The 12165-nt window shown below is 39.4% G+C and overlaps 3 protein-coding genes across 3 annotated transcripts in view; 2 read left to right on the plus strand and 1 right to left on the minus strand.

Annotated features, from left to right (window-relative positions):
* Positions 1-12165, plus strand: part of LOC109959351 (N-acetyltransferase 9-like) — a 561041-nt gene that overhangs the window by 348730 nt on the left and 200146 nt on the right. The gene's annotated exons all lie outside the window — the stretch shown is intronic.
* capn5b (calpain 5b) overlaps positions 1-12165 on the minus strand; it is a 29224-nt gene that overhangs the window by 13467 nt on the left and 3592 nt on the right. Inside the window, exons 2-3 of the mRNA XM_020598632.1 lie at positions 8057-8230; positions 2528-2659 (exon numbers count right to left, since the gene is read on the minus strand). Of these exons, the coding sequence (XP_020454288.1) occupies positions 2528-2659; positions 8057-8221 (297 nt within the window). The 5' untranslated portion in view covers positions 8222-8230. The remainder of the gene's footprint in view (positions 1-2527; positions 2660-8056; positions 8231-12165) is intronic.
* ompb (olfactory marker protein b) lies at positions 201-691 on the plus strand. The gene has a single exon (XM_020598421.1). It carries the CDS (start codon positions 209-211, stop codon positions 689-691), a length of 483 nt encoding a protein of 160 aa, XP_020454077.1. The 5' UTR covers positions 201-208.

Consider the following 12165-nt stretch of genomic DNA (forward strand, 5'->3'; position numbering starts at 1 on the left):
CTAGCACATCTGTTCATCTTTACTCTGCCTCCACCCTTTTCTGTCAATGCTACACAGAAATGCACATATGATACTGTACAAGTCTGCAGACAAGAGCAGAGAGTCGGAGTAACTGGACAGAGACACTTGGTTTTGACATATTTGTCCATCTATTCCAGTCTTGAAGTTGGTGTTGACCTCTCAGCCTGCTGAGGTGTGCTCTCCAGATATGTCTACAAAGCTGGTGTTGCCCTTCCTGCCGGACACCCAGCTGACGGAGGTAATGCGCCTGCGGGTTCAGTTTCTGCAGCAGCGTGGCCAGAAGAGGCAGGACGGTGAGCGTCTGCTGCAGCCCAATGAGGCTGTGTACCGACTGGACTTCTCCAAACAGTCCCTCCAATTCTCGCACTGGACGGTGCGGCTGGCCCAAGCAGGGCATCTCACCATTACAGCTACCTCGCAGCTCTGGACACCTGATCTCACCAACCTGATGACACGTCAACTGTTGGAGCCCACCGGGACCTTCTGGAGGAAGCCAGTTGATGCTAATGATGCACCTGTCCAGTGCTATGAGGCTGATATATATGAGTTTGGTGAGAGGATTGCTGAGTTGGCTAAGATAAGGAAGGTGATGTACTTTTTATTTGCATTTGCAGAAGGCTGCAGCCCCGAAACTGTCGACTGTTCCATCACCTTCACAGTGGACAGTTGAGACTTGGCAATCAAAACCTTGCTACACTCTTTTTCTATACTTATTCTGTGCTTATATGCTTTTAGCAACAGAAGAATTAAGTTTAGGTAAACCCTTCATTTTTTGGGGGGGTTTGAATGGCTCTCTCAAGTGTCAGCAAATTAGTTATGGAAGGGAGAAAAGCCTTCAAATTTACATCTGACATTCTGTAAGGACTCAATAACAAGACTATGCTCATCATGCTTTTCTGCTACCTTTTGGAACAGAACTTGTTGTTATTAAAAAAAAAACTGACCACAAAAGGTGTTTCTTTATACCTTTGTATCCTGTGATGTCAGACATAAATACAGATAACTACTAATAAATCCAGTAAACCAAAAATGTGTATTTGGATCTTCTTAACCAAAGTATGGACACAGATCCTTCTTTGGGCTTGACGTGTTGAGCAAATCCTCTCTCTCCTCCTGTTTGACAAATAGCTAGCCCTGGGTCCCACATGAGGTAATGGATAGAGACAGTGTAACACATTTGTGTGTGTGTGTGTGAGACTGAGTGAGTGAATGAGTACTCCTCAGCAAACGGAGGGAACGGGTTCCTGCTGCCCCATCAGTCTCTGTCTGGCATGGTTCCCCTGACAAACAAGAGGTGAGGCATGTGGGTTACATCCCTCTGCCTCTTCCACCTCCTGCAGGGTTACCCTCACTGCTCTGCACTGCCACGGGAATCAAACCAATAAGACTGGAATGTACAGTATATGAGAAGACATGTGGACTGCCAAATCATTACAGGCTGACCCTCCCCTTTCCCCTATAAAAAGTCTAATGCTACACATTCTCTGAAGTCTCCATAAAATCAATCTCACCTACAGTCTTGCATACATAAATATAAGTGTCTTCATTGCTAATTGTCCTTTTGCTCACTCTTGCCTGTCAACCTATGACCATAAGTTGAATATAAATGGAGCATGTTTGGGGGGAAATTGATCATTTTATTAGTAACTGATGATATAAACAACATTCTGTCATTTAAACCTACAGTGTGTTGAGTAATTACAAGGATCTAAGAAATATAGAGAGAGGAAACAACAGCTCTACAGCAAAATGAAAAGAAGGATGTTTAGCAGGTAATTAACCTGTACAAACAGAATACAAAGTAATAATGTTTTTAAGTACCAGCACTCAGTATCACTGGGGAGAAGTGTCTGCTCCTGTGAGACTTGCACCATTACTTGTTTTGCTATCACAGGAAGTAAAGTTGGTTGCCAACAGCACACCGTGAGCAGTTGAACATCTCTACAAAGGCTGTTTTGACTCTCCGCCCATTATGATAAATTCAGCAAGGATGTGTGTATGTGTTACTAGGCTTGTGTGCAGTGAAACAGACACAGTGATACAGAGCATAAACAAGATGATACCAGAAAAGCATGCCAGTATGTCCATATACTTTGAGCAGTCAATCACGATCCAGTGTCTCGCTAAGACGGGTCGAGGCATCTCGTTTCAAATTCCATTAAGCCTCAATAATCACTGTTTCTTCTGTCAAGATGGATGCCAGACAACATTTCAGAATAATAGTTTAGTACAGTTCAAATGACATCATTCTTTTCAGAATAAAACTGGCAATAGTGGATTGGTATTTCCAATCATCGTGCAAAAGTATTCACCATTGATTTTAGTGTGTAAGATTTACTATGCAAGCCACTAAATATCTGAAACTTTCTTTTCACTTGCATCTACACGTCAATATATGTAAAATATGAGACCATTTTGGACTGAAAAGCAGAGAAAATGCAAGCAAGAAGACGACGTGGACAGCAGACAAACATAAATATACACATACAAAGTTGTACCGCCTTACCTTTTGCCACAGAGACTCTCGGGAGGCCAGGCTGGAGCATGCCGCTACAAACCAGCAGTTACCCAGCTGACCCTGATGGAGATCATGTGCACTGATGCCATCAACAAACAGGTGAGGATCCTCACACAGCTCCTACACAACAAAACAGAATGTAAATGATGTGGGGTCTGGTTTGAAGTCAAGCTGAGGCAAATGTTTAGCTGAAGCTTTTTTTGTGTGATTTTAACACATTGACGTGAATGTGAGTGTGATGTGAATGTTGAGTGTCAGTGTGTTAGTCAGGATGTGTTAGCCCTCTGACAGACTGTTCAATGTTAGCTGCAATAAGCTGAATCCCCCAGATGATCCTGTGTTAATCATTAGCATTAGTACAGGTACAGGCTGTGTATGTGCATAAAATCACATCACAGCATACTGTATACACACAATGGTGTATGTTCAAGTGTAGAAACTAAAAGCACATGCACACACACACAGGACACAGCCAAGGTCAGTAATTTGCTGAGTCTGTAAAGCCGATTGCTGCAAAAGCAAACTTTTAATCAGAAGCAGAGGCCACTGCAGTGCTCCCTGGGGTCCTGCGGTCTCCACCAACAGTGCCTCTCACCTTACACAAACCAGCAATGAAGTGCTTCCTGTCTGAAATGTGTGTGTGTGCGTGCACGTCGGCACAGCCATGTGTTGCAATGTTTGACTGTTGTTTTCTGGAATTACTACATGTCTGACCAATGCTAGAGTTAAGATCTCTAATTACTTTTTTCCCTCTCTGCAGCGGCATTGACTGGCTAAGTCTGAGGAGTGGCAAATGCTCCCTGTGGTGGCCTTTCTATCCAGAGATTGGCTCGGTGGGAAGGCTAATACAGTATCGATTAAGCCTGCTACTGAGAACCTTTCAACCAGCTTTATAGCCTGCTCAGCAGCTTGTGAGACAAACCATTAGTCACACATGCAAACAACACAACCAGCCACCAGCACATAAAGGCACCATATAAAAAGTGGAATCAAGCAGTACATATTTAAATGTTCTTAAATGAATTTGGGACTGAGCAGATGCCTCTCTGATGGTACTGCATAATGGATAAGAATCTCAATATCTGAAGTGCCTAAAACCTTTGCATAGTCCCATGCTGTCTATTGAAAGCACATTGTTTTCTTGAAGCCCAGCAAGTATGATTAATCAATTTTCCCACCAGCAAAACATTTACAAAACCAAGGTTTATAATATTTTTCAACCTGCAAGTTTGCTACCTAGCAGTCAGGATGCCATCTTCTCAGAACAGCGTTAATTATAAAAGTATTTTAAACTTATGTTAAAATATGGAGAGATAATGTTCTTAACACAGAAATAATTTCAAGGTAAACTGCCTAATATTTGACAATGTTTGATTTGGGGGTATTACAGTGAACTGAAGGAGGATTCATTACAACTTACAACTTATTCATAAAGAGGCTCCTCAGGGTTCCATATTATGTTCATTGCTCTTTTCTCTATACAAATCAATATTTGTAAATCCATAAAATATTCAAATTATTGTTTTTACAATGATGACAGTTTGTACTCTGTGGCCCCTTCTCTCTTAATGGCAATATCTAATTTACAGTCTAATTTTACAATTTTACAATATTTTACTGACCTTAAATTAGCATAAAATGCCAGCAAATGAAATTCATGGCAGACTAGTGTAGATCTTCTTGTACTGTTGTTTGATGCATTTCTAGGGTGCATCTAGTCAAAGTCAAAGTTTTATGAGTCTTGTCATCTTATCTGAATTCAGATTCTTTAATTAAAATTTTTAATGTCAAATATTTGTTTTGCTTGTGAAATTGTTTTATCTTGTGTAAACAGGGCATTCATGCAAAAGAGAGTGAAGCAGCCCTCACTGGACTACACTACAGGTTGAATTAATTAATTTCTGTATTTCATCATATTTACTCATGAGACAGCTTGTAAACAAGTCAAAAGTATATGATTATCTGAAGCAAGTTATTTGGAGGTAAAACTGAAATGAACACACATAAAATGTCTGCAGGAATCTGTTCACTTTTGTTTTCTTTTCCAAATAAAGCTGACTAAAATGGGGGCTTGTTTAAAACCACTGTCTGATTGCTCACGTCTTCAAAGCAACAGCACCATTTCCAGATTTCTGGGTACAATGACACTGCTGAGTGCAATGTCACAACTGACAGAAACAAAGACTAAAACTACAAAAATGTGATCCAAGTTCTAATAAACAATAAGTATAACTCAAAAAAGGCAGCCTTGATCACAGTATTTCAAAATTCAACTCTCTTTTTCCCCTTATACAAATTGTGGTACCTACACACAGTGTTGACTGACGCAGCATAACAATCTGATACCAGAGCTTTTTCAAAGCATGAAATCATGGCAGTGTTTAAGGTAACATGAGACCCCCCCCCCCCCCAAAAAAACCGAACCACCACCTAAGAACGAAAGAATTGAATTTTACTTAGAATATGAAGGAAACCCTAACTTTTACATTGACAAAACTGTCTGGCCAACACCCAATCCACTTAATCTGGTCAGTATCTACATCAATACTAATCAGGCGGATCGAACCAAGGCCACTTTACCCACAATGACCTAATACACTTAAATGGAAGCTGGTTTCATTTAAGTGCATTAGAAAACTAACAAATTCCCATCGTCTGACAGTATATATCAATGCATCATCCCACCACAGCCTACTCAAGACGTACAGTAAATAATCACAAATCAGAGGAAGAGATGCAGGCAGACAAAAAGACGAAGGGCAACAGGAGGAAAACAGACAGGCTGAGAGACGATGTGAGATAGACATTGAGATTTTATTAAAGAGGGATTTTATTAGAGCTTGCTCTTTATGCTTGTTTGATCTGCCACTGGGGCTTCAATGCAATCATAAATATCACATAGATGCATCTGACAAAACAGAACACAGACATTTCCTCATATTCTTTGAAATAAAAATGTACAAACCTGTGTAAAACAATTTCTAGACCCTTTTCAAATTTTAGCCTTTAACTAAGGCTTTTTTTCTTCTAATCTTTTTGAAACTAACCTATCAAGTCTTGTTGAGACTGAGGTTTGTTGTTTCAAACCAAAAATGGAGCATTTCCAGCAGTAAACATTATTACCAGACGCCCTGACAGTTGTGGCTAGGAAGAAAGTTATTTCCTCCATCACTGACCAGCTAGCAGAATGGCTGCCTTTCTGTGGTTTTCGTTGACAAATTAGTGGGGAACTGTGTGTGAGACAGGACCTAAGACAACTGAAAACCATATAAACACTGAAAGCGTAGGGCTGGTGATTTATTTTTTTTCTTCTTGTCAGGACAAGAAGAATGTACTGTATCTTACTGCCAAAGACTGTCTCTGTGTCCTGATTTAGCTTCTCCTTCTGTACCATAGAGCTCCATCATTACCAAAAACAATAAAAACTCAATAGGTCTGTGACATACTCCTTCATCATAAAAATATCGACACTGTAGTTTATCTGTAAGCAACTTCACAGTCTTGGTAATATACAGTAGTTTATACTGTTAAAGAGCACCGTTTTTCCTTTTTTTGCCTTTTCAACTTATTCAAAGTTAAAAGTGATTTACTACCCATTTTCAGGTCAAATCAAGTGAAATAGAAGATGATGAAAAAAAGTATCTTCTTGTCCATCACAGAATTTCTCTGCCATGATTTTACTCGTGAAGACTGTAGATTTATAAGTTGTACATGATAAACAAAGTCTCTGAGGGACCAGACTCTGATACCCACAAGGAAATCACTGAATTTTAGGGTGGCAACATGGTTTAAGGTTAGGGTGTGGTTAAGATTCGGCAAGTAGTAGTTATGGTTAAGGTTAGGATAAGTCTACAGGAAATGAATGTAAGTCAATGTAAAGTCCCCACAAGGAAGGGTTAGTGTGTGCGTCTGTGTCTACTTGCTGCTGCATATCAGATGCTGCTAAAAGACTTTTAAAAAAGAATATTTTCCAGTCCTTTGAAGCTGTAAAGGACACTAAAATTTATGTCAGCATTTCCATATTTACATAAATCTGAACCACTCCAATCCAACTGTCTAACACTTATACAGGTAGGCTATAGCACACCGTCACGACCATTTTTCACAATTCTAAATATTAAAATCATCATTAAGCACCAAAGTGTACAGCACTGTTTGTTCCTACCAGTTCATTTTATTAAATTGCCAGGCAAATCCATTCAATTGGTCACTGGTGGACTACAGTCAAGTTCTAGACCATAATTTATATTTATATTACCTGAGATTACACTATTTTTGAAAATGACTTTGGGAAGGAACAGTAATTAAATGCTCATTTAGTTCTGGTGTGTCATTTTAAAGAAGTATCTTTAGAATTCAAGTCCAAGTGAACAACAGCAACCATGCCACCCATGTCCTTTAATAAAAATCTTTAAAGCTGCACAGTTGCCAACGTGTATGAAACGTGCTATACAAATAAAGGTGCCTTGCCTCAAGAGTGCCAAGTTAAAATATGCCTGTTTTGGGTTCCTTACCTCCTGACAGAAGACACTGTCAGGGAAGACACAAATCATGTCCTTGAAAAATTAAAAGGATGCTCCTCCTGCTCAGGTTTTTTGCCTTTTGACTTCTCCCAATTTTCAGTCTGCATGACTGACATCAGCACAGACCAAAACATATAATCTGTGTGACCGAGTTTCCATGGCAATGCACGCTGGCTGTCCCTGCAGTGGCACACAGGCAGGAGGAGGTTACTCCATCCAGAGCCGCCGCCTGCAAGGGGAGTAACAGTGGCAGGGGAGTCGGCTCTCTAAATCCTGACACTTTGCATCTGATATCATCTGCCACCAAAACACAGGGACGCAGATTTTAAGCTATTTCCTTAATCGACAGTCACATTAACATTTATGAAATACAGTGCTCTTTTCTCACAATTACACCATTTTTTATGACTTATATCTTCCACAAAATTGGAGTAATTTAAGGTAATAAAGGATAGATTAAATAAACACCAAGTTTCTTAAATTATGAATTAAATACAACATAATGAATTCATTTAAAATCACAGATGTTCCACTCCTGTCTGTTGCTATTCAACGGTTGCTGCACCACCATGCACCACCAAGTCTGACTCATTTTTCTTTATAAAGTCCTGTGGCCTACATAAGTAAATATATAAGATTATTTTTTAATAAAATGACACCCATATTCAGGGTTTATGCTGGTAGCATTTCTCCATGGCACCCCATCATACCAAAATCTTTGCTGCAACGAAAAAAATATCAATCTAAAGAATCAATCATTTAATCAAGCACCTCAACGACTCAAATGGGAGTCAGCTAAAAGTGCTGGAGCTGCTTTTCTCCCTTTCAGTCCATCCTAGAGGCATTTGTGTGTCTTGGATGCATTTGCATTTAGTTTATTTGAGCCATCAGATCTGCTGATAACCTTATGTGACCTGATAACAGCCAGTAAGTGATATCAGCAGCCTCAAACCAAAAATATCCATCAGCTCTTTTACTGTGCAAACCAACTTACCCGTGGCCTCTTCCAGACTACACGGCCAATCCTGTTGCCCTGGTAAAGAAGTGAGTCATCGGTGGCGGGGAAGCGGGGGTCCTCAAAGAGCAGGCCACTCTGCAAGCACTCCCTCTTCAGGGTGGAGTACTGCTGCCCCTCAAAGGCCTTCACTGAAGTAAACATACTGCAGCCCTAAAGTACACAATGAAGGTGACAAGGAGGGACAACAGTAAAGGGCCACATGCACAGATACCCATCATATCACAATTTCACTCACATTTTATGAACACTGTTTTTCATCACCAAAACCCAAAAATGTAGCTTCTCCTAGCATATCTAAATTCAATTTACCAGGTCCTATACCTTGGCTCTTTCAATCATGCACATACAGCTGAATGACAGCACACTTTAATACCTTAACAATGAAAGTTCCTGGTGGAAATAGAAAGCCGATGTGCACTGCTGCCTTGAGTGCAAGCTGGACTGGGTCAAAATGATCAATCTGTCAATTCACATATCCTCTGGGGCCTAATTATCACTGCCATGCATTGAAGGAGCCATGCACACACTGATTATCTCAGTATAAGCATGGCATACAGAGAGGCTGGTGTGTCAGGGCAGAGGCAAACCAAGATGGAGCTAATGAAGGAATAGTCAACACTGAAACAGTGGGCAGATGACAAACCATTCCACCTTCTCTTCCTAGGTTTTGTGTTATTACATAGTGCTTCTCCATCATACATGAGTGTTCACTGTTATGACCCAGTGAAGATTATTGCTATATATGTTGTTCTTTTTGTCACTGCTATAGTATATTCATTTATATATTAATCACATTCTGCCTAAAGCTGTATTAAGAATTTTTTGACCACTCGAGTAAAATGAGATAAAAACACATACAGTGGCTTCAGAAAGTATTCAGGATGCTTCCAGCTTTTGTACATTTTATTATGTTGGAAAATGCATTAAAAAACTCGACTTCACTTGCCACAGGAAAATTCCAATAAGTTCCCTTTAATTGTCTTCACAAACTGGTGGTGAAGGAACAGAAGTGTTTTGTCACAAATAACACATGATCTATTTTGTTAGCACTAACTAAAGGCTTTGGTTTTCACAGTTTCTGACCTAAATTAAAGAAAACATCCAGTAACAAACATTAACAATGTATTTGACTCTTAAGTGATAAAGTAAATTCTTTGGGGGATGAGGAGCTTGCAGTTGGAAGCTAAATCTAACAGATGGCCTGCTGTCTATGCTCGTGACTGCAGTGGGGATAACCATGCTGTCATGTGGCCTCCGCAGACAGCCAGCAACATTACCTGCAGAGAACAAATCCTGAGAAGTTACTGTGCTGGATGCCTTTACTATTGCGGCAAGCACACCACCAACACCGCTATAAATTAAAGATGATAGGTTTGATAAACTGTGAGAAAACAGGACAGAACTGTGTACAGAACATAATGCTTACTGTGTTAAATATGAACGTAATTTAATATCGGACTTGTGGTAACTGACGGCATTCGTTCTGTAACAATTATCATCAACTGACTACTGACAGATGACAAGAAAATTATGGTTAAACACCATTTTGTTTTCCTCCCCTTTGTGGGCATTTTTCCATATCTACCAACTTTATTCTTTACAGACCCACACCATTGTTCCTGTTATGATTAATTCATTTGTCAAATTACTTTTAAATGTGCAACAAACTGTGCAACATCTTCGCATTGCAAGTAACAAATGGAGGTTATCTGATTTACAGTATACATGGGTATTCAACCATATCAGTCATGCCTTCAAGTGCTTCAGTTTACATTTGCATGTTTTACCATTAGCCAAAACTAACTGCCCTGAATGTGTTCAGCGCTCAATGTTCACAGAATTTACTGCAGATGATTTAAATTAATCTGAACATCATTGAGTGTGAGTTTCTGCCAACACTGACAGAAATCACATCAAAAAGTTTCACATGACATGTGATATCACCTCATATCAGCTTGAATTTGATGCCTCGTAAAAAGTACAAGGTGTGATGATATACAGTATGTTCTACAAGTGGGGAAACAAAACAGATGGGAGAATATTTAGTATAATAAGCCGGAAACTCAGTAAAATATTGGATGTGAAGGTTTAGTGATGAAAAAAACAACAACAAACCGTCAATTTGTCTGACTTTTCTGCCATAAACTAAAATAAAGACACAAGATGCCTGGGAAAGTGAATGTAGGCATCCCTGTGATTCAGAGTTAGTTATCTGATCCTCAAATTTAAATAAACCAAAAAATGACAGTAATACATTGACAATGACCATTTAAGACCTTAAATGCATACCATGATTGACCATGGCAGACTATGCTTAAAGGAAATGTTAATGCAATGAATGAATGAAGAAACATAGTAAAATGGGATAAATAATCTGTTGCTGAGGCAAAACGTGAAAACAGAGTCATGAGTCAGAAAATGACATGTACAGCAATGTCCAGCAAAGGAGAGAGGTGAAAAGCTGGAGGGAGAAGCCATTCAATCAATGATCAATACTCTGAGGACTGAGAGGAAAGAAACAAATTGCCCCTTCCAGGAACACTGCGCATAACCCAGTGCCTAATACAGTGTTTCTAGCAATGTGCATTAATCATCAGCTACACTGCAACTCCAAAGTGTAACAAGCAATGCCATGTAGATATAGAGACACAGACATACAGTGGATCATAATCAACGAGAAGTCTGAAGTGAAACCTGACATTATAGTGCAGGTTTATTATACCTTCAAAGTAGCACCTATGTGGAAAAGCTAATTCAAAGTACTATTGGTTCCTGAACATCTTCTAAACGTTTAATAATCAATTTATTGGCCACTTGAGAGCAGTAGAAACAAGCTGCAAACATAATATTAGCACATTATCACTTTATAAAGATGATATTGTTTATTCTTCAGGAAACTGAGGTCTATTTATACCGTATATCCAGTAGTACAGAACAACACTAGCCCTTATTTGAGGACACGCTTCTCGTCAACTGATGAATACAGTACAAGTCAATATTCATTTTCTTTCTATGCCGGGTTTGGTCTTCACTAACTCTTTAGGAATGTTCATGTATGTTTAATAGCTAGTCACAAACTCTGCTTGCCGTTTGGTACTTAACAGGTAGCGTACACGGGGGTTTTTGAGCTTGTTTGCTGAGAACAGCCATTTGGAAATGACACTATGAGAGTGGTGAGACTGAACCAAAACAATATCACTGTGGGCCATAAAACCAAAACACTGAGCTGAATTATGATGGTACTATAAAGCCCTGTAGAGCTCGGAGTAACTGCAGAGTGTTTACTTACTGTAATTCAGAACATCAGGAACTCCGATATACTGTAGTTCAGAGATATTGTAGTGTGAATAATCATATGCTGTTGCACAAGTAATCTGATTTTGTTTAACCAGCTGAATTTAAGGTGCATTTTAAAGTTCCCACTCACATATTTCTCCCATAATGCATCATCTTGCTTGACACGAGCCAATCCCAATCTCTTTAAACCACTTCAGTAGGTTTATGTCATATTATTTACCACGCTGGCTAGAGGATGTCCTTGGATGCCTACATATTCTACCACAGATATCGCTCTGCTGTTTATCCAGCTTTAGAAATCTATAGCATTTCCAGATCACTGACGTTGTGCGACCTCTCTTCACCTCAATTTCATCGTCCTGTGCACTTGCCTGCCTCTCTTCAGTTGCTAGTGGTTAAAAATCATCTTCACTGTGGAGACCACTGTATTTCATACTGTAAGTTGTTGGAAAACAAAAAGCCCAGCAACACTTGCAGTTTTTGAGCAACTTTAATGAGAAGACTAACGTGTTTTGTATGAAGACTTCATCAGGGTCTGTTCTGACAAAGGCTTCTTGCTGAAACGCATTAGCCTTCTCATTAAAGTTGCTGAAAACACTGCAAACATTGCTGGACTTTTTGTTTTCCAGGTTTTTTTTTCCTTGTCTGCGCAACTTGACAGTGGGTGAAGTTGTGCCAGACATTTCTGCTGTATCCTGTAAATTGTTACCAACTACTGACTAACAATGTGACCAACTAATGATTAAAGAAATATGGTAATATGTAAACACACATTTGTGCATTTTATC

Source organism: Monopterus albus, unplaced genomic scaffold, assembly GCF_001952655.1.
Source record: "Monopterus albus unplaced genomic scaffold, M_albus_1.0 scaffold38.1, whole genome shotgun sequence".
Lineage (NCBI taxonomy): Eukaryota > Metazoa > Chordata > Actinopteri > Synbranchiformes > Synbranchidae > Monopterus > Monopterus albus.

Excerpts from the sequence above, each read along its gene's own strand:
- ompb (XM_020598421.1), top strand. The coding sequence starts at position 209 with ATGTCTACAAAGCTGGTGTTGCCCTTCCTGCCGGACACCCAGCTGACG.